Source organism: Artemia sp. Qi Xiang Cuo, chromosome 8 (genome assembly GCF_049724085.1).
Source record: "Artemia sp. Qi Xiang Cuo chromosome 8, ASM4972408v1, whole genome shotgun sequence".
NCBI classification, from domain to species: Eukaryota; Metazoa; Arthropoda; class Branchiopoda; order Anostraca; family Artemiidae; genus Artemia; species Artemia sp. Qi Xiang Cuo.
Window position 1 is genome coordinate 27,790,939 of NC_142801.1, and position 22,017 is coordinate 27,812,955.

Below are 22,017 nucleotides of genomic sequence, written 5' to 3' on the forward strand. Positions count from 1 at the left end.
TCAAAAAGGGTTCATTTGATTGAAAATTGAAAGGGTTAGTGCCCTTTTAATTGGCGAAAGTGATTGGAGGGCGACTAACCCCCCTCTCAAGCCCACCATCTCCCCAAACACATCCAATCAAAATTTTTAGATTGGCATTTTATTCAACGTAGTCGAAAGTTCTGAAAATTAGGTCGTTGAGGATGACAACCCCGTCCCTGCCCCCCCCCCCCCCGCCCACAGCCTTCAAGGCAATTGTTGTAAGTTATGCCCTGGGTTCATGTAAGGTTTTTTTTTATAGAAAATGTTGTCATTGAAAGTTTAAAAAAAAGCTCATTCAATTCGAAATTAAAAGGGATAGTGCCCTTTTTAATAGACTAGTCGAAACTTTTTAGAGGGCAAATACCCCCCCCCCTCTCACGCCCACCATTTCCCCAAACACATCCAATCAAAATTTTGAGATAGCCATTTTTTTCAACGTAGTTGAAAGTTCTGGATATTATGTCTTTGAGGATGATAAACTCCCCACACCCCTCAGGGCAAACGTTGTAAGTAACGTTTTATGCCCTGGGAGCATATAAGGTTTTTATAGAGAGTGTTGTCATGGCGGCTTCGAAAAGGGCTCATTCAAATGGAAATTGAAAGGGCTAGTGACCTTTTTAATATTCAAAAGTGATTGGAGGAAAACTAACACCTCTCCCAAGCCCACCATTCCCTAAACACATCCAATAAAAATTTTGAGATAGCTATTTTTTTCAACTTAGTTGAAAAGTCCGGAAATTATGTCTTTGAGGTTGACAATCCTCCCACAACCCTCAGCGCAGGGGTTGTAAGTTATGCCCTAGGGGCATATAAAGTTTGCATAGAAAGCATTCTCGTAGATATTTCTAAAAGGACTCTGAGGTGGGAATTAGCAGCTAGGGTTTTAGTTGCATCATTAGAGGTATATTGATTTCGATTTGACAGCTCTAAGAGTACTCGCTGCTTGAAATAATTTTCTAATGAGCTTCCAGTGTTGGCCATTTCAGTATCAGTTTAAACGTCCGTAAACTGTCCGTTTTAGGGACGGTCCATAACCATAAGAGATAGTCACGTGTCGCTACATGGGAAAACGTTACTAAAGTACACAAAACTTGATTCGGAACGAGGGGGTTTGAAGTGGGGGCTTTGGTATATCTTGGAGGGCTTCGCCCCTGGGTGGTGCAACTTTGAGACATTTTTTTTTATGTCATCCACCCAATCTAGGTTAGACTGTCATTTACCTATCTGCCAGTACAAAATTAAAAGTTGATTACGAAAAGAACTTTGACATTTTAAAATAGGTGCAATAGGAACTAAAAACTACTGTTTCTAAACACATTATCGTGTTACCCCAAGTAACATCCCTCTAGTCAGTGTTAGATGGCGATAGTTACATTACTTGAACATCAACTTGAGGTTCCATTCTTTTCAGCTTCCGATTCTCTTTGCCATATTATTATATAATAAAGTGGTAAAAATTCAGTATTTGTGCTTATCAAGGTCATATTCAAGCTGACTTAGTAACGAATCGACTGGTAAAATTAATAGTAATGTTGATTTTCTACCATAGTGCGTGTAAGGATGATAACTCAGAGTGAACTGAACATTAAACTTGACAGTCCTCGGGTCCCCCAAAAACTTTTTTTTGTTAATTCTTATGCATCGAGTTTGTAGTTTTCCATTCTCTTGATAAAAGTATATATAGGCTTATTGCTTAGTGACTGCTGATTTGTTAAAACAGTAATATCCTCTTTAGATTAAAGAGAATAGCATCGATGAACTAACAATGCGAATGTCGACTCTAGAGAGGGAAAATAAACGATTTCAGAAAGATCATGAGCTGCAACAATCACAAATTAGTCGCTTAGTGGACATTGAGCAGGAACACAGGGAATTTATGCAGAGTCAAGCGGTCGAAAAGAAAACCCTAAAAACATTACGAGAGGATTTGGTTCAAGAGAAATTGAAACGTCAACATTTGGCAAGCGAGTTGGACATTCTCACTGCAAATTTGGAGAGAATTGGTTTGAATAAAGAAAAATTAAATAATGTATCTGCGCTTCAGTTGAATGGTGACACATCAAATGCGGAACAGGAGTAATTATTCTAAAGCTTATTTTCTTTATGTTTGCTTTATGTTATATATTGATTCAAAGTTTTTTTTAATTTATACTTACAGGATAATTTATAAAACTCAGAATTAAGGTAAGAAACAATTAGAGATTAATAAGAAAAAAACGGGAATTAGTAAACTCGACTGTCTTCTTTCATAATGCATCTTTGAATTAACTAAATGATTACGGCTATCAATGATTTGTTTCACAGCTGAATCTAAACTCTTTAAAAATTTGAACAAAGCAATAATAAACAAAAGAGACAGCAACGAGGAAAAAACCACAAAGCCTTTAAAAATAATTAAATTGAATGCAAAAACAAGAATAATGAAAAATGAATTGAATATCAATTGCTTATCGCATTATTGAAAAAGGGGAAAGTGCTATATTATAGAGAGGATATTTTCAAATTAACAGTACAAGTTATAATAATAATTTATTTTTTACCCACTATTATACAAAAGCAGAATATAGTCAGAGCCCCAGATTCTATATCTCGCTTATTTCCGTTAGCACCCATGCCGGAAGGTACAAAAATGTTAAGGGTGGATCCCAGGGAAGTCGATCATGCTGAAAACGAATATCGTAGGGCGCTTGTTCCTCGTTGGGGCGTTTCTGAGATATAGGCAAAAAACACCAAATTTGGCCTATAATGGGGTTCGACGATTCTAACCTTTTTTTACAGATAAGATTGGTCAAATATAGTGTATTCTTACATAAATCGGAAGAAGAGACTTGGGGCTACACGAATATGATTTTGTTTGTAAAAAAAAAAAAAAAAAAAAAAAAAAAAAAAAAAAAAAAAAGGTACACTTTTTAGTGCAGTTTTAAAAAAAATCAGATTTTTGTCAACAAATTTCTAACAGAAAATCTAAAAACTCGAAATTTTTTCGAGATAAAGTAATTTTTCTTAATATTAAAAAAGAAAGGACGTTTAATTCCGAACACATTGAACTAAGAAATTTTTTTAAATTATTGTGTCTGAGGGGTCTGCAACTTTTTTAGCGAGTGTACCCGATAATAGGAATTTTGTTTAGTAGCCTGCTACCTAGCAGGAAGTTTTTTTTCATCACGTGACAGCAGGTAGAATTAATCATTCCTGGAGAGTTAGAAAGTCATTGAACCTGAAGTGATGATGCAATGCTGTCAAGAATACTGTCAATACTGTAATACTGTCAGCACCAGAGAAACAGGTCAGTTGAATGTCTACCAAAAGAAAAGCTTGAAATCATGTGTCAGGGATCGAAGATCTTAAGGGAAACAATGATCGAGAAAGAACTCTTTGCTGTTAACTTACTTCTCGAGACTCCAAAAGGAATTAGACACCTGGACAAGGCAATAATGCTTGCTAGAGAATGCCCATCACAGCTTGTTGCCACAGAAGAAAGTCCCCCGCCGTTACCTAGCTATCGAACGATTTGCAGTAAAGTCTCGAAGGAAAATGTTCCTAAAAGCAACGTGTTTTACTTGCCTTTCTTTCATGAAGCACCAAACAACCATGCAACAGTCAAAAAATCTCTGCGAACAGTCATGGCGATAAGTAAATATGTCGGATGTGACGATACGGTGGTCACGCAAGATCTCTTCATTTATCAGCTAGCACAGGGAGTGAAAAGTAAATACCCGGATGACTTCAAAAACGTAATCCTACGGATGGGAGGCTTCCACCTCCTGCTCAACTATCTCAAGGCAGTTTGTAATATAATGGACAGCTCCGGACTTAAAGAGATTATTGTGCAGGCAAAGCTGCTGCTTCCTGGTACTTGCGAAAAGGCATTTCAAGGGAAAGGCTACTACCAAGCTATCAATGCCTACTGCATACTGTACGAGGTCTTGCTAGCCCTCTACTGGGAGTCCTTGAAAGAGTATTACTCCGAAGCACAAGAAGACTTATCCCGTCTGGACCAGCTGGGTAGTGCCATTGAGTTATTCAGGTCTTCATTGGCAAACGGTGCTGACGCGCAAACTGCAAATTCAGGAGGCAAACGATACCTTAATCACTTTGGCTCCCATATTGAATGCCTTCGATACCCTGCGAAATGCGTCGCCCACGTTTGCTTTCTGGCGGCAGTTCTTCGACATACTTGAAATAGCGATGCAATTCATTCATGCCGAACGAGACTGTGACTGGGAGTCTCATTTGACAGCAACTACTCAAATGTTGCTATACTTGGCGGTGACTGACCATCCTCAGTATACAAGATGTCTCATACAGTACTTATCAGACATGCGAAGTTTACCACAAACCTTTCCTGATGTACACAGGAAGTTCGTGAAAGGATACTTCGCAGTAAAGAGAACGCCCACCAGGGTCGCGGCCACCTGGTCCGATCAGATACTGGAATGTACAGTGAACAAGGATGCAAAGACGACGGCCGGAATAATAGGAAAACAGATAGATGAGAGACAGACTGAAGCTTGGATTCTAACCTTACCGATTTCTGCTGCCATTAGCAATGGTTTCCTGCAAGCAGTCAACGTATCCACAGAGACATTGAAACATCACGAAGACAATCAGTCGACGACTATGCGATTACAACTTTTGCTAGATAGAGTTTGAGACATTTCACTACATGTGGAAATCCGTTCAGCAGAGTGAACTTTGATCTAGTGAATATTGTGAAGTCAGAAGTTTTGGGCGACGAGAAGATTGTTTCAGATATTACTTGCGTAGCCACAAAAGGAAAAGGGGTGGTTGAAGACTTTCTGTGCAACAGGAAAGTAGATGTGAAAAAGGTTGCACTCTGAACTTTCCCTTCAGAGAGAAAAACTCAGAAAGTGAAGGGTGTCCCTAGAACCGATCTCCTGAGCTCTGAAGTAACAGCCTTGAAGAGAATCATTGCTGCTCAGTTGAACTACGGCGAAGGAAAGAAGAAAGCATTTGCTAAGATCCTCACAAAAGATTTTCCGCAACAATCAACCAAGACATCCTCTGGCTGGAAAATGAGGACGGGGAACAAAGCTGTGCTGTTGAACTAGCTAAGAAAAAAAGGAGGACTTGCAGCTTGGCCAGCGACTTTGAAATCCAAAGAAACAACATCAGCTACAGTACACATCGTTGACCCAATGTCCAAGATAAGGTCTTATCGGCCTGCAGGTTTGAAACAGTCAAGTCCTTCGCGGAAAGATTACTTCTATCGTTGCTGAATGATCTTCCAGTGGGTATTTCTGGAGTCCACATTGTCGCAGATTGGTACGACGGGCTGTTTGGGAAGCTCACGGACACCGGAGAGTCGATCTCCTTGAAATCAGCATGCAGATTTCCGACGAGGAAAAAGAAAATACCTCCAGATTTCCGCTCTTAGCACAATTGAAGAATGGCAAGCTGTACTTGCAAGCTCAGCGTCTAAAACCCGGCTCCTCGAAATTTTGTATGAAACCTGGGAGCAGATGGATGATCAGGTTCCAAACGCACTCAACCTTTTTCTCTCAGGTGGGTTCAAGGAGAGATTCAACGTGTCTCTGGTCAAGCGTGGCTGCAGTCCAACTTTACCAGAACACTGTGACTACGAGGAATCCTTGTCCTCCAGCCACGAAGAGGCTGACCAACGCCTTGTGATACATGCCAAGTACGCTAGCCGTTACGTTTGTTGCATTGTTGTGCATGCCAACGAACACAGACGTGGCAGTAGCCTGTGTTTATTTTTTTGAAGAGCTTAAAGCTGAGGGACTGAGCGAGCTTTTCTTGAAATTCCCGACTTGCATTATCCCAGTACACGAGCTGGCGGATGGAGTCTACTTGTCCAAAGAGGAGCAGATTATGTTACCGTTCGTGCACTGTCTGTCACGATGTGACACAACGAACTTTTTTTTTCTTCGGCGTCGGGAAAGGTTCTTTCTTAAACACCGCGACGTCTCCAACTTTTGCCTCAAAAATGGTGTCTGTGATGAAGCGGATCAAGGATGCAGAAGGGAAGCATTCAGTCGACGCGTTTAGAGAATTTTCCGACCTATCAAAATCGCTGGCCATTGAAATGTACGGTAAACAGGCCGGATTCAATTCACGGGCCAGTGTAAGGGCTTACATTTGGCGCCAGAAACAAGATGTGAGAAGACTGCCGCCTTCTGACGATACCTTCGAGCCATGCGTTCGAAGAGCCATATTCGCTACATGGATAATCTTTTCGATCTGAAATGCTCGTCCGAGCATTCCAGATCCACTCTATCATGGATGGAAGATGGCTGAAGGGGGCGGCCTCAATTGTAGAAGCACTGAACACAGTGGCGCTAATAGGGGTATGCACAGAGTTTATTTTTCAAATTGTAGGGGAGAGCAAAGTTGTTGTTTTTCTTTCAATTTTCAATAAAAGACCGAAAGCCATTTTCAATGAAACTACTACTACAAAAAAGGTATTTTTCAAAATATAGAGGAGGAAGAAGCTGGGGGGAGTGCATTTTCTCCATTGACCCCTGTTCTCCCACCAAATGACGCCACTGACTAAACATCAGCCTCTTTTGGTATATTTGAAGTTTAAGAGGGAATAACTTTATTAAAACAAGCCATGAATTCAAGCTAACATTCTGTAATCTCCCTATTAAATTGCCAGAAAAAAAGGGTATATTGTTCTTTTGTTTATCTTTTCGTGGTTTAAGTGCTGCAGGAAGTTGATTTCCCTTTGAATTTGCAAAGTTTATTTTTGGAATTGTGCTCATATGAAAGTGATTTACCCATTTCTTAGTTTACTACACGGTTCCTGAATAAATAATTAGTTTACTATTGCGGAAAGATCGAGGAAGGTGAAGCAAGAATTTCAGGTACCGATAATAGTCAGTCTTGTTCACACCAAATCACTATTTTTAGGAATACTACTAACTCCGGCATAAAAAAAAAAGCCTGGAATGGTCACTAGATTAAGATTCTTTTTTATGACAATTCTGGTTTCCATACAATACTTAATTTTAATATCCTTAAGAGCTTGAGACCAGAAAGAACTAAGTGATCTACAAACATTGAGACCTAGCAAAGGCTACTCCTGGAATAAGAAGAAGGTTGCAATCCAAGGAATAACATCCTATAACACAATTAAATGCAAGATATTGACATTTATCTATATTGAATAATAAACCAATTTTTCGAAAAGAAGATGCCACTAACTGAACAGAACACGACAGACGAATTTTAGAATGGCTAGTGAGAAGCAAAGCATCTGTATAAACTAAATAGGATAAATACAAAACAAAAACTTTTAAAAAAGGTGCTTTGAATCCCGGACAGCACATTGACAATACAGGCAATAAAAATATGTGGCAAAAGGACAGGTCCTTGCCAGAGTTCGTGCTTGTCTGAAAAATGCACAGCAATATGCCCAAAAACCTTCTTTAACCCAACTCAAGCGGCAAATAAGAATGCGAGTACCAAAACTTCAAAACCAAAATCAGAGAAGTGCTAACCCCCAATTGATGCAAAGCTAGCTAAACATACGAATAGCAAAGGCTATCGAATGCTTTGGAAATGTCTACAGTGAACAAATGGAGACTATAAGGATGTTGACTGGATTCCATAAAACATGAACAAGAGCCTGGCGATGATGTTTGCAGCTATCCTTTTATCTGAAACCAAATTGGTTCCTATCCTTATTAACCAAATCAAAAGTATGTGGGAGCAAAATATACTCAAAAAGTTTACTAATAGTACATGTCGCAGCAATGAGGCTGTGAGAATTAAAAGAATTTGGATCTTTCCCTTTTTTAAAAATAGATATAGCACTACCACACAAAAAAGACCAAGGGACAAGGGATTTAGCATTGTAGATTTGAAACTATGGCTGCCGGGGAGAAATAAGCTCAGGAAAATTCATATTAAGCTGTTTTAAACTAATACCATTAAGGTCAGCTGATTTTAATTAAAAGGATGAAGAAATTTTACAATGGCTTGCTTATCAATTGGTATAACATGTTTTTCACCTATTTCTGACTAAAAAAATATCTGCTGCTGAAATAGAAAAGTGTCTATGAACTACATAATTAAAGTTTGAAAAATGTGCGAATAATATTTTATCCAATTATATCACTTATTGGCTGTGTTAAGTTTAGAAACATTCAAAAGGCTATTTCACTCTTTTTTGTTCTTAGGAAAAAGACGGAACAGAACAAAAAGTGCTATTAAAAATCACAGTTTGTTTTCTTATTTCTATTGAAAACTTGTTAATTGCATTACCTATTTCTAATTGCTCATTAATTTTAAAGCTCCTGACTATTTCAGTGCGGCTTAAACAAATTGGAAACTAAGTTCATCCCTGTCTGTTCAAGTCATCGCTCTAAGATGAGCTCTGTTCACTGCTCGTGCCATTTGAAGACGTTCCGTTTTTCCCATGAGCCCAGTGGGATTACTAAATAACATATAATTTTAGCCTAAAAGGGTAAATAAATAAGTAGGGACAAAACGAAGAAAAACAATGAAATATACTCCTATCAAGCTTATACAAAAAAGTTAATGTATTAAATAGATTAAACATAGTGTGTAACTTAATGGACTAAATATGCACTAAATACATGCACCAATTCATGGCACTAAATAGAGTGTGCGAAAGCACAGGATAGCTTTCCCGTCTGAAGGGCCCAAGTAGCGGAGATGAGCACCGCCGGTAGGGACTGTAAAGTCCAGTGCCATATTCTTTATCTTTTTTACATTACTAATCCCTACACTGGCCCTTTGCCAATTACAGGAGGTGGGAGACTCACGGTTCAATTAAACGCTGATCTGAAAAAAGAAGGGTTATGAGATTACTTTAAAAAATAAAATGATAATAATAATAAACAAATAAAAAGAAAAAAGATAAATAGACTCCAATCAATCCTAGGCAAAAATTTTTATTAGAGAAGCCAACAATTTTTAACATGTTTTTGGAAGAAGCTAAATCAATGTCAGCTTGGAGCTGGTTCAGTGTTTCACCTTCAGCTGAAGCCCTAATATATATTGTTTAGAGATTGCCTTCGTTTCATCTCTATATACATCCATATACTTTATTTTTCTGTAACTAAAAAAAAAAATATAAAAAAAGACTTTGACCTATGACCGGCACCGATCTCCCGATTTTCTGCTTTCGGCCTGGGCTGCTACGTGTCGTTGGGATCAAATCTTTCGACTCTTCCAGTGGAACAGTCATATACGCTGAGATTTATTTCTGTTTGGTTGAGATATTTGTTTAAACAACAAAAAACAGGTGTTTTTTTTCATGAAGTTTAGATGATACTTCAAGATTACTAGATTTGGGGGATATCGCAGAAACAATATGCAAAAACTGCAAAACTATAAAGTATATTCAACTAGACACTTTTTAATAGTTGATAGTGACGAATTGACCAAGGTTCTATAAAAAATAGTACCATTACCAGGTGAAAATAATTACTTCATTAGATTTATACTTTTCAGCAAAAGCTACAAAGCAAAGGTTGTTATATATATTTCGGAAAGTAAATATTGTTAATAAATGATTTTAAAAAACCGCAAAAACGTAACTTATAGAAAAAAAAATTAGGAGACGTAATTTGTAAATAAAAACTTTTGAAAACACGCAATTTAGAGGTATTTGAAGGTATATCAAAGAGCATTCATAGGATAGACGCTATTTTAGTTCGTACTGGGGGTGCCTGGAGTATGGGGGTTTGTAATGGATTTACCATATGTTGCACTTTAATGTTTTCAAAACAGAAGTGTCTTACTGGTTCAAAATAATAGTTTTCATGGCACAGAACTCAAATTTTTAAATAAATGAGAAACTTTCGCGATTTATTGTTAAAACTGACCTGAACTCTATTGATTTTACTAAGATATTGCTCCTACTAAAATAGACAAAAAAAGGAGTTTTGTTGTCGGTAGGTATTTCATTAACCAAAATGTGTAATTTGATATATATTCTTTGCTATATTCGCCATTGTCTTTATGAAGCTACTTGATCTCGCTGCTAAACTACCCAAATGTGCTGCGCGTCGCATAATAAACGTGTCACGTATCACGCACCTATGTATGACGTTTCACAGTTTTAACATAGGCTATTTTAACATAGGTCCATATATTAACATAGGCTACTCTATTCATTTACTCACTTGTTTATCTATTGCGTTACTGAAACTCTTTATTATTTGTTTGCTACAGACGATACAAAGCCCTAGAGTCCATGTTGGAAGGGGTACTTAAAGGAAGTCTTGAGGCTAAGGAGCAAAGAATTGTAGCTCTTGAAGCCAGACTTGAAGAGTCATCTAATCGAAACTCAGAGCTTCGAAATGAGCTAAAGTTAGTCAAGAAAGATTATGAAGCATTAAAACAGCGCCATAAAGAAGTCCAGGTAATTGTATGGTTTTGCTTAGTCTGTTAAGAAGAATGCATGAATTTTAATACTGAAGCAATAAAATTGAAAGCTTATAAGACTTGAAGCTCAAGGTAAAACCCCCAATCCCCTTCCACCCTGAAAAATTAGAAACACCGACAAAATTTCCTCAGTTTATCTGTAATGGTGTCTGTCCTTTTTATTTGAATAATTCTTTTATCCAAGCAACGCATCTCAAAACTGAAATGTTGCCCACATCAGCTGGTATCTGCTACGTTGTCTGTGCAACTATTGTTTTAAACTCCTATTTAACCCTTTATTACTCGACTAAACACAGTTCTTCGCTTAGCAATTTTTTTTTTTTTTTCAATGGGCCTCAATCGATCCTTAAAACTCAGGATCTCTCCGGTAGCGGATTTTGTCGGTTTATTAAATAAGTTTTTTTGTCTTTTTTTGTGTATGTTATCAGACGTACTACTACTACTAACAATTCACCGCAGCACCAAGCCGCCTGAGGCCAACACAGCTACACATGATCCTCCTCTATCTCAATCTATTCAAATCCTCCCTCTTTACACCCTTTCAAGAATTTCCCATTTCATTGTAAGGGTCAAACCTCCCTCTAAATTTGAATATACTATGCTGAAGGTAAATTGTAGTGCAAAAATTATTTTGTGTCATGGGTGCTTGACCCACTTTAAAGCAATGGATTTTTTTTTTTTTTTTAATAATGAGTTATATGACAACGACATTATCACTTGCATAGTCAAAAAACAAGACTCCAATTTCTTTTATTCTTTAGGGCACAACTTTGAAGTAAAAAAATCCAGGTTTATATTAAGTCAAAAGTGTCAAGGTGTCTCTAAAAATCAATAAAAGGGGGGTTGACTGGACATTGATCGAGGCGGGAAAAAAAGTTTAGCCAGACTTTTGCCTTCACTCTCGATTTAGATTTGGGCCTAGCCTAGTCTTTTCATTACGACAAATAGTCGGTGCAATTTTATAGCTCATATTTCTTTTTAAAAATACGAATAAAATCCATCGTTACAGTTGTATCATACGTTTCGTTGTTTCTGTTTTAGAAAGAAGCAGAAAGTGACAACGCCCTTGAGCATAACGCTGTGTGCCTGCCTTCTGGCATGAAGGAAGTTTTGGAGCTTAAAGACCATCTGATTGATTTAGAAAGACAGGTTAGTTGGACAGAAAACTCATGTTTTTTTTATATAAGCTTAAACTGTAGGCTGTGCACAATTTATGTCTAATTATGCCCTAAGTTTGTTAGAATTTTCACCTCAGGTGGCGGAATAGACTTGTTAACACTGTCTATTCAAATAAAGTAACTTAAATTTAATGTTATACAAACAGTAGAATGGGTCAGTTTTGTTCTTCTTCTCGTAAACCAGTTATCCACAAAGGATATCTAATATTAAGTTTTTTCTTTGATTCCTCTCTTTATTCTGTTCCATAACCCTTTTTGTCTACGTTGTTTTCTCTCCAGAAATATCTGTATGGGTCCACCACGCATCATTGACACAGAAAACTGAGTCGCTTCACGGGGGAACTTTGATTGATCTTGAAGAAGTACTTTACGGCTCAAAGTTGCCGCCGTGAACATAAATAATTGACCCATGTAGTTACATAATTGTCATCTATTCAATGAGCTTGACAGAGCTTCCCAAGTCTTTCGGTTTTTTGGGGACTCGCGTTCCCTTCCATTTGAAATTTTGTGTTGTTGTTTGTCTATAAGATTTTCCAGTTTTTAATATTAACAACAGAACAAAACTTAAAACTTTTATACTCCTCTTCAGGCTTGACTGGTCTCGTCTTACTAGATAGTAGCCTCCTTTAATAGGTCAATGGGTGCGTTTCTATTCCTTAAGTGTGCATTGAGACTAGATTGGTAAATATTGTTGCATTTAATGCTCCAGTTCAAGAAGGGACGTGGAAAAATTCTTTGTTTTCAGTGTTGTTTTAGACGTGTGTTTGTTTGGGTTCGTTTTCGCGTGTCTGTGTGCGTTTTTTACTTACAAAGAATCGTGACTCCCATCTTAGCTCAGTTTATTCAGTTTATATTAAAAGATTATACTAGTAATAAAATAATTTTTATTTCTTTTTAATTGTTTTTCTGAGTTCAAAAACTTATTTTTAATCTTGATATCTTGGGTAGTTGGATTTGCGTAAGCCATTTACCGAATATAAAAGCTTTGTTTTTAAGCCAGGCTATGCATGCATGAGTGGGAATAGCTACAAGTGAGCCTGATTCCATGATTTCTTACGGTATTTTATGTATAAAGTGCTAACACAAAGCATGCAAGGGAGCACTAAAGGAAAAATAAACTCTACGAGTTGGTATTGGAAACTTAGATAGTTTTATAGAAATTATCGAAAGATTGCCGTCTATTTTAATACTAACTGCAAATAAGACGAATTTTCAGTTTGAAAAAGAAAATCGATTTGCTTACGTATTTACTCGTTATATCAGGTTGAACTGTCTGACTATCTGAGTTAAATTCAACATCAGTAAATCACATTAAATTTGATCATTTAATTAATTAGGTTTTTAGTTAATTACATCGTATTATATATAGTTTGCTTTATTTTACTTTAACTCATCACAGATATAATTTTCAGAATGCTGTCCTCGAAATAGAAAATCGAAATTTAAGGAGCAACGCTACAACGCACAAAGAAGAAAGTAGTTTACTTCAAAGTCAAATCAGCACACTTCAATCTCAACTGAATAGTGTTCAGTCATACGTCGAAGAGTACAAATCACAAAAGTCGGATCTACAGTCCCTCAATGCCCAGCTGCAAGTTGAAAACACAACACTGTTGTCTAAAGCGGACAGCTTGGCTACACAGAACGGACAGCTGCAGAGTTTATCCACACAATATGAGCGGGAAAAGCTACAAGTGAGCCTGATTCCACGATTTCTTACGGTATTTTATGTATAAAGTGCTAACACGAAGCATGCAAGGGAGCACCAAAGGGAAAAGAAACTACGAGTTGGTATGGGAAACTTAGATAGATTCACCAACTGCAGATTTGGCTAGCTGATCTACTTTCTGTGATAGGTTAAAAAAATGCTGAATGAACACGTAGTTCTGTCCTAGATCTTTTCCAATTCAGCAGTGTGATAATATACTTAAAATTAATTTTTGTCTAGTATAAACAACTATGAAAAATAGCGCAATAGTAAAAAGAAAAAAGAAAAACGCAACAAAAAGAAATACAAGCGAAATAGCAGAATAGCGACAAAAAAGAAAGACACTAACAAAAAAAAAAAAAAAAAATCAGTGGCTATTCAATCAGCATAATAACATGCCCTAAAGTGAAACAAAAGTATCTTTAGACATTGTTTGTGATCACTTCTCGAACGAGATAACAATATCAATAGCTTTGTTCATATAATTTTCCTATTTTGATAACATTGAGGTAAAAAAGGAAGCATTCTCAACCACATAATATGTCTTTTAGCTTTATTTCATTTTTTATTTTGTTTGCTCAATGAACAATTACGCTTTCAGTGTGCTTTCCACAAGCATCTAATTTCCTTTCCAAAGGAAAAATGATGGGTTGAGCTTCTAGAAGTTTTGATTTTCAAGCCATGCTTTATTAATTCAAAGTCAAAGGTTTTGCTTGCATTCCCATTTCTTCAGCAGACACGTTTATTAGCATATGTAATAAATTTTTGAAATTGATTTTGAATTTAAATAAGCATTTTTATGATGAAATATTTTTGAAAGTGAAGAGATATATCCTAAGATAACTTCAAATAAATTGTTTGACAAAAAAGCTATGAATTTTATTTAAAATGCTAGGGATTTTTGCTTTTGGCCTGGGAAAATTACGCTATAAAACAAGTTGAACATGCTTTTTTTTTTTTTTTTTTTTTTGAAAATCTCGAATTGTGGTATTGCCCTGTTTGAAATTCATTTTATCCAGTATCTTTTGCTGAAAAAAAAAAAAAATGAGATAAGGTTTACCCATTCTGTTAAAAAATGTTGATTGCTTTAGTTTCTCTGCTAAAAACAGAAATACCCTAAAAAAAAGTATTTGAACACTTGATGTACTAGAAGTCTTCAAAAGCTAAGTAGGAAACCGCGATCCTGTAAATTACATACGGAAAAAGATACTACGTGGACAGATGATATAAGCACCTACGAAATTTTTTTTATGTATTTGTCAGGTTTGTCATAATTGGTGATTAAAAAAAAAGATTAGGTTGAAATTGTTCGTGAGTTCTTAAAACGTTTTAAAATTTGGAAGAAAGATCAAGGGCTTGTTTTCTCTTTTCTCTGCTGGAGGAGGGTGCGGGGGAGGGGACATGTAAAAAAAAGTCTTCAATTTAATCAGTCTCATTCCTATTATGCTTCTTATAACATGATGTAAAAATAAAATAATTGATAAATTAAACAAAAACTTACCAAGTTTGAAGTTTGATTGTAATTCTACTCCAAAGAAGGAGCGCCAGCGTAGCTGAGAGTTCAACTGAGATAGACCTTCGCAATCGCCTCGATTAACCAAAACAAACCCAGTATTTTAAAGTCATTATAATATGCGGTGGTTAAGCTCATGATGAAACGCTGAGAGTTCAACGGGAAGGGAAATTGGGAGGGCAGTTGAACTCTCAGCTACGCTGGCGCTCCTTCATTGGAGTAGAAATACAAACAAACTTAAAACTTGGTAAGTTTTTTTTTAATTTATTAATTATACTACAAAAGGAGCGCCTTAGCTCCGCCTTCGAGTTCAACTGACATTTTAAAGTTCAGCATGAGCTATACCAACACTAATGATGAATAATAGCCCTATTCATTAAAACAGGCTGTTGTACAAAAATTCATTTATAGGAAGATATTTCAAATATAACAAATTACAGTGAATAAATTCAAAAGACAGATAACTGCTGACCACTTTCAATTGGTTTATTATAAAACCTTGCAAACGTTTTGGCATTTTTCCAGCCTACATATTTTATGATTTGATCTATATCAATTCCTCTTGCTTTAAGGTGGGACGTTGAGGCAGACCCTGTGCTATGAGCACCATAAACACTGATATCTATACCTGCAAGAAATAAAACTTCTTTTATCCATCTAGAAATAGATGACTTGGACGCAGCAGTATGAGGCTTACGATCTGTAAGAAAAAGTGCGTCGTTTCTATTCGGATATGATGTCCTTCGAATATAACAAGCTAGGTGCGTTGCCGGACACGGACGACTCGTGAAAAGGTCGAAATTTAACTACTGATTTGTGGTTGCCCGGTTTCGATGTTTTTAACAATACATTGATTTGAAAATCAAAACTTCCATCGTCATTATGTACCGTATTACTAAGTGATAAACTGGCTAAAAACTGAACTCTTTCACAAGCTGATAAAATAAATAAAACTGCTAATTTTTGTGTTAGTGTCTTTAATTGAAGATTTTCGATATCCCAAGCTGGCAGTTTAAAGAGATCGAATGCATATTTTACATCCTAAATACTTTAAATCTTGGGTAGACTAGGCCTTCTATTAAAGACACCTCTCATAAACTTCTTGGTGATGTGATTACTGCCTAACTGAAGGCTTGGTAGAATTGCCGATAAAGCACTCCTCGCAGTATTAATAGCACTGTATCCAACAGCTGAGTGAAAAAGTTCCCTAAGAAATGTAAAAGTTTCCGGTCGAGTTGCCTCCAAGGACTGGATTGTGTTTCTTCCACAAAAGTCAATCCATTTTTCAATGTAAACTTTGTACTGGCGCTTAGTTGAATCCCACCACCCAGCCATGATAATATCGACTGTGGAGGGAGAATATCCTTGGTGGTGAAGCCCTTGCCGGAGACGACGCAAGCCGCTAGGTGTAACGTCTTGGACAATGGATGGTGCAAGGTCGGTTTCTGTGGGAGAGACAAAGTAAAATTATCATTTGGTAGACATATTGGACTTCCTATTAAAAGCTTTAATTGTAAGGGATACCATACTTGTGTGGTCCAATTCGGAAAGATCAAAATACCAGTGGCCTGATCTGTTTCCACCTTCTGAAGGGTCCTCAGAAGTAAACTGAATGGGGGAATGCATAAAAAAAATAAGATTTCCAATTCATTGCAAATGTATCTACGAAAAAACATCCTTAATCAGGTTTCCAATAAACAAATGTTTAAATCTGAAAATGTAATCTAGTCGCAAACAAATCAATATCTTTCGACCGACATATCAAAAAGTTCAAAATAATAAATATTCCAAAATCCAATTTCCCTTCATTTTCATTATCAAATTTTCGTGATGCTTTATCCGCAATATTAGCAACCCCAGGCACATGTTCTGCAGATATCCATCCTTTGCCCTGCAGTACTACCTGCCAGACCTTATTTACGAAATAATTACAAAATTTAAATTTTGATCCTCCCATTTTATTTATGTAAGCTACTGTGGTTATATTGTCAGAACGCAGCTGAATATGGATGTCTTTAATATCATGGGCAAATCATTTTAATCCCAGATAAACGGCCTTCGTTTCTAAGACATTGATATCAAATCTCTTCTCTTCTGAGGACCATTCACCTGTGGCCGTTTTCATGGAATATTCATCCACGACTGCCCAACCTAGTTTCGACGCATCACTACACAAATATTTATCAATTGATCTAGACTCAATTGCTTTAGAAGCATGATTGGCAATATTCAACCACCATTGTAGTTCCGAATTTACATCGGATGTTAAAATTATCCTTGCCGCAAAATTACCCTTCGCGTACCTTAATGCTTGAGTTTTCAACGATTCCGCTTTTCGGTAATATAAGGGCCCTAATTCTACTGCTGGAAATGTTGAAACCAGAAAGGCAAGAGTTTCAGCCAATTCTTGAATCGTAGTCAATTTTTGACAAAGAATTTTTGAAACCAAATGTATAACTTTTTTAATTTTTCTTTCCGGCAGGACAATACGCATTGATCGCGAATCTAACAAAAAGCCCAGAAATTCTATTTGTTGGCTTGGAATGAGAACTGACTTTCCCGGGTGGATCACAAGCCCCAGTTCTGACAGTAATTTCTTTGTTTCATAGACATTATTTTGACACTCTAAATATGACCTTCCCAGAAGGAGAGAATCGTCTAAATACGTAACTGACAAATACCCTTTTCTTCGAAGCAGAGAGATAACAGGTTTCATAAGTTTCGTAAGAACCCTCGGGGCCGATTATAAGCCATTTGGCATTGAATTAAATGCATAACAAATGTCAACTTTAAAACAAAGCCACATTTTATCTTCAAAATCAACAGGAAATTAATAATAAAAGTCGACTTGGTCAATAGAGGCCATATAACAATTTTTTGTCATCAAAAGAATCGCAGAATGAACACTTTCCATTTTAAAATGGCAATATTTAAGGTTTTTATTTAAATTTTTAAGGTTAAGAATAAACCGGGTAGACCCATCTTTCTTTGGGACTGTAAAAACGGGAGAAATACAACGTATTTCCTTTATTCTGAAGTCGGGTACTTTAAAAATAACACCTTTATGCAATAAAATATCAACTTCCTTTCTTATAGCCTCAATTTCTTCAAACGTAAAACTTTTGTTTTTTTGTTTTCGAAGCTTTTAGTGGTGTTTTCTCAAATTCAATCTTATAGCTTGAGGCCACAATATTCAAAATATTCAAATCACTGGTTATTGACTGCCATTCTGAGATGTACTTACTAATTCTCCTAGCTTTAAAGTTATCAGCCAAATATTGTGACTGCCTATTGAAATTAACAACAAAATCATAAAAATCAAGGGCGGAGTATGATAAACAGTACATACCTGATGTTTGCACACCCTTGTCTGGAGATTCTGGAATTTCAGGACGTTCGACCCCGCTTGACAGTACTGGACCTGCCTTCTGTGATCCTTTGGACGGGGGGTCTTACTCTGCCATCGACGATAACGGTAGGCCCCCCCCCTAGCACGTTTTTTGGTTTTCCAAAAGATTTTTTCAAATCCGCCACGGATTTAGCTTTAGATGTTGTTTTGGCAGTATCTTTGCCAAAAAGATGCTCCGTGACTTTGACTTCAGGGGCACATAAAGCTGATGCTACAGTGGGATCTGGACTCTATTCAAATTTCATTGCATGACGTCTTTTAATACTTAGATCGTAATGGGTGGGGCCAAGCATGTGAACTTAATATTTCAGGTTTTTGACAACTTTTTCTGTAATATCCTCATTTTCTATCTCAAGAAACGCATTTGCTTCCTCTAAAACAAAAATGTTGAGTGGGCAATTTTCCGCTGCATTTGAAGGGCCTTAGCATCCCTCTATTTAGCCTGTGATGAGAGAATTGCCCAAATTTCACTATTCACCTTTGGAGGAACAATTTTTTCGGTATTCGCAGACTTAGGGTGGTGCTCAAATAACTCTTTTAGCTTCACTATTTCCAAAGGCTCAGAAAAAGCTCTATTTGCAACTTTGGCAAGTTTCTTATGGATCTTGGGACCCTCTTTGGTACCAGAACGTTCTTCAGAAATCTTTTTGAATAGAGCGTCATTTGACGTGTCTTCTTTTAATCTTTTACCTTTGTGTTTTTCCGGAGAAGCCTTCCGCTTTGTGTCCTGGATTTTTGTGGGGCTCCGAGAGCAAGATTTTTCGTTCCTAGAACTAATTTCAGGGCTCCGAGAGCCATACCGAGCACGAGTTTGAAACTCTGGGCTCCGAGAGCCATTCGTTTGATCGCTATCACTCTCACTTGAGAGTATTCTGCCACGCGAATGAGCTTTATATTGCCTGCCACGCCTCTCACGATCATAATCTTCATCGACTAAATTGTCCAACAATCCAATCACTAACTCACTATCACTCATTATTTAATTTGGTCTGAATCAAAGCGAATGCTAACGTCAACTGGGTTTGTTTTGGTCAATCGAGGCGATTGCGAAGGTCTATCTCAGTTGAACTCGAAGGCGGAGCTAAGGCGCTCCTTTTGGAGTAGAATTTTAGCTTAAAATCTGATTTTTATCTTATATAAATATTAAAAACTTGGTATCTTCTTATAAGTATTCAATAACTAGATATTAAGTTACTAAGGTATTAGAGAGTCATTTAAAAATATTTGACAGTAGTTAGGGTTTCTCAGGTTTAACTTGGGTACGGTAAGTAAAAAAAACAGTTTTATATTGTTTTGTACTACATGTGTGTTGGCCTCTTATTCTTTCTGATAGTATAAAGAGACTGTTTTAGCAATGCATATCTGCATATGAAGCAAAACATATATGAAAGGATACAAAACAAATAATAGGACTCACGACTTTACCGAAACCCATTCTGGCGATAAAACACATTTCGTCAAATAATAAAAGTTTTTGTTTAGCAAGGAGTAATTCTGTTCAAAATTTGTTCTGGTTGAGACTTGTTTCATCTCTTTAAGAACGTACTAGTACACATATACCTTTGTTGCTCATAACAAATTTTAGCAAGGAGTAATTCTGTTCAAAATATGTTCTGGTTGAGACTTGTTTCATGTCTTTAAGAAAGTACTAGTACACATATACCTTTGTTGCTCATGACAAATTTTAGCAACTAGTAATTCTGTTCAAAAATTGTTCTGGTTGAGACTTGTTTCATCTCTTTAAGAAAGTACTAGTACACATATACCTTTGTTGCTCATAACAAATTTTAGCAAGGAGTAATTCTGTTCAAAATATGTTCTTGTTGAGACTTGTTTCATCTCTTTAAGAAAGTACTAGTACACATATACCTTTGTTGCTCATAACAAATTTTAGCAAGGAGTAATTCTGTTCAAAATTTGTTCTGGTTGAGACTTGTTTCATGTCTTTAAGAAAGTACTAGTACACATATACCTTTGTTGCTCATGACAAATTTTAGCAAGGAGCAATTCTGTTCAAAATATGTTCTGGTTGAGACTTGTTTCATCTCTTTAAGAAAGTACTAGTACATATATACCTGTGTTGCTCATAACAAATTTTAGCAAGGAGTAATTCTGTTCAAAATATGTTCTGGTTGAGACTTGTTTCATGTCTTTAAGAAAGTACTAGTACACATATACCTTTGTTGCTCATGACAAATTTTAGCAAGGAGTAATTCTGTTCAAAATATGTTCTGGTTGAGACTTGTTTCATGTCTTTAAGAAAGTACTAGTACACATATACCTTTGTTGCTCATGACAAATTTTTAGCAAGGAGCAATTCTGTTCAAAATATATTCTGGTTGAGACTTGTTTCATCTCTTTAAGAAAGTACTAGTACACATATACCTTTGTTGCTCATAACAAATTTTAGCAAGGAGTAATTCTGTTCAAAATATGTTCTGGTTGAGACTTGTTTCATGTCTTTAAGAAAGTACTAGTACACATATACCTTTGTTGCTCATGACAAATTTTAGCAAGGAGTAATTCTGTTCAAAATATGTTCTGGTTGAGACTTGTTTCATGTATTTAAGAAAGTACTAGTACACATATACCTTTGTTGCTCATGACAAATTTTAGCAAGGAGCAATTCTGTTCAAAATATGTTCTGGTTGAGACTTGTTTCATCTCTTTAAGAAAGTACTAGTACACATATACCTTTGTTGCTCATGACAAATTTTAGCAAGGAGTAATTCTGTTCAAAATATGTTCTGGCTGAGACTTGTTTCATGTCTTTAAGAAAGTACTAGTACACATATACCTTTGTTGCTCATGACAAATTTTAGCAAGGAGCAATTCTGTTCAAAATATGTTCTGGTTGAGACTTGTTTCATCTCTTTAAGAAAGTACTAGTACATATATACCTGTGTTGCTCATAACAAATTTTAGCAAGGAGTAATTCTGTTCAAAATATGTTCTGGTTGAGACTTGTTTCATGTCTTTAAGAAAGTACTAGTACACATATACCTTTGTTGCTCATGACAAATTTTAGCAAGGAGTAATTCTGTTCAAAATTTGTTCTGGTTGAGACTTGTTTCATGTCTTTAAGAAAGTACTAGTACACATATAACTTTGTTGCTCATGACAAATTTTATCAAGGAGTAATTCTGTTCAAAATATGTTCTGGTTGAGACTTGTTTCATCTCTTTAAGAAAGTACTAGTACACATATACCTTTGTTGCTCATGACAAATTTTAGCAAGGAGAAATTCTGTTCAAAATATGTTCTGGTTGAGACTTGTTTCATGTCTTTAAGAAAGTACTAGTACACATATACCTTTGTTGCTCATGACAAATTTTAGCAAGGAGTAATTCTGTTCAAAATATGTTCTGGTTGAGACTTGTTTCATCTCTTTAAGAAAGTACTAGTACACATATACCTTTGTTGTTCATGACAAATTTTAGAAAGGAGCAATTCTGTTCAAAATATGTTCTGGTTGAGACTTGTTTCATGTCTTTAAGAAAGTACTAGTACACATATACCTTTGTTGCTCATGACAAATTTTAGCAAGGAGTAATTCTGTTCAAAATTTGTTCTGGTTGAGACTTGTTTCATGTCTTTAAGAAAGTACTAGTACACATATACCTTTGTTGCTCATTACAAATTTTTAGCAAGGAGCAATTCTGTTCAAAATATATTCTGGTTGAGACTTGTTTCATCTCTTTAAGAAAGTACTAGTACACATATACCTTTGTTGCTCATAACAAATTTTTAGCAAGGAGTAATTCTGTTCAAAATATGTTCTGGTTGA

The 22,017-nt window shown here is 36.3% G+C and overlaps 1 protein-coding gene and 1 pseudogene across 2 annotated transcripts in view; both read left to right on the forward strand.

Annotated features, from left to right (window-relative positions):
- Positions 1 to 22,017, forward strand: part of Girdin (protein girdin) — a 245,079-nt gene that overhangs the window by 180,613 nt on the left and 42,449 nt on the right. For both annotated transcript variants that reach the window (XM_089093322.1, XM_089093323.1), the window contains exons 17-20: positions 1,757 to 2,097; positions 10,210 to 10,399; positions 11,464 to 11,571; positions 13,013 to 13,294. In XM_089093322.1, the coding sequence (XP_088949448.1) occupies positions 1,757 to 2,097; positions 10,210 to 10,399; positions 11,464 to 11,571; positions 13,013 to 13,294 (921 nt within the window). The remainder of the gene's footprint in view (positions 1 to 1,756; positions 2,098 to 10,209; positions 10,400 to 11,463; positions 11,572 to 13,012; positions 13,295 to 22,017) is intronic.
- On the forward strand, positions 5,181 to 6,421 carry LOC148949297 (uncharacterized; annotated as a pseudogene).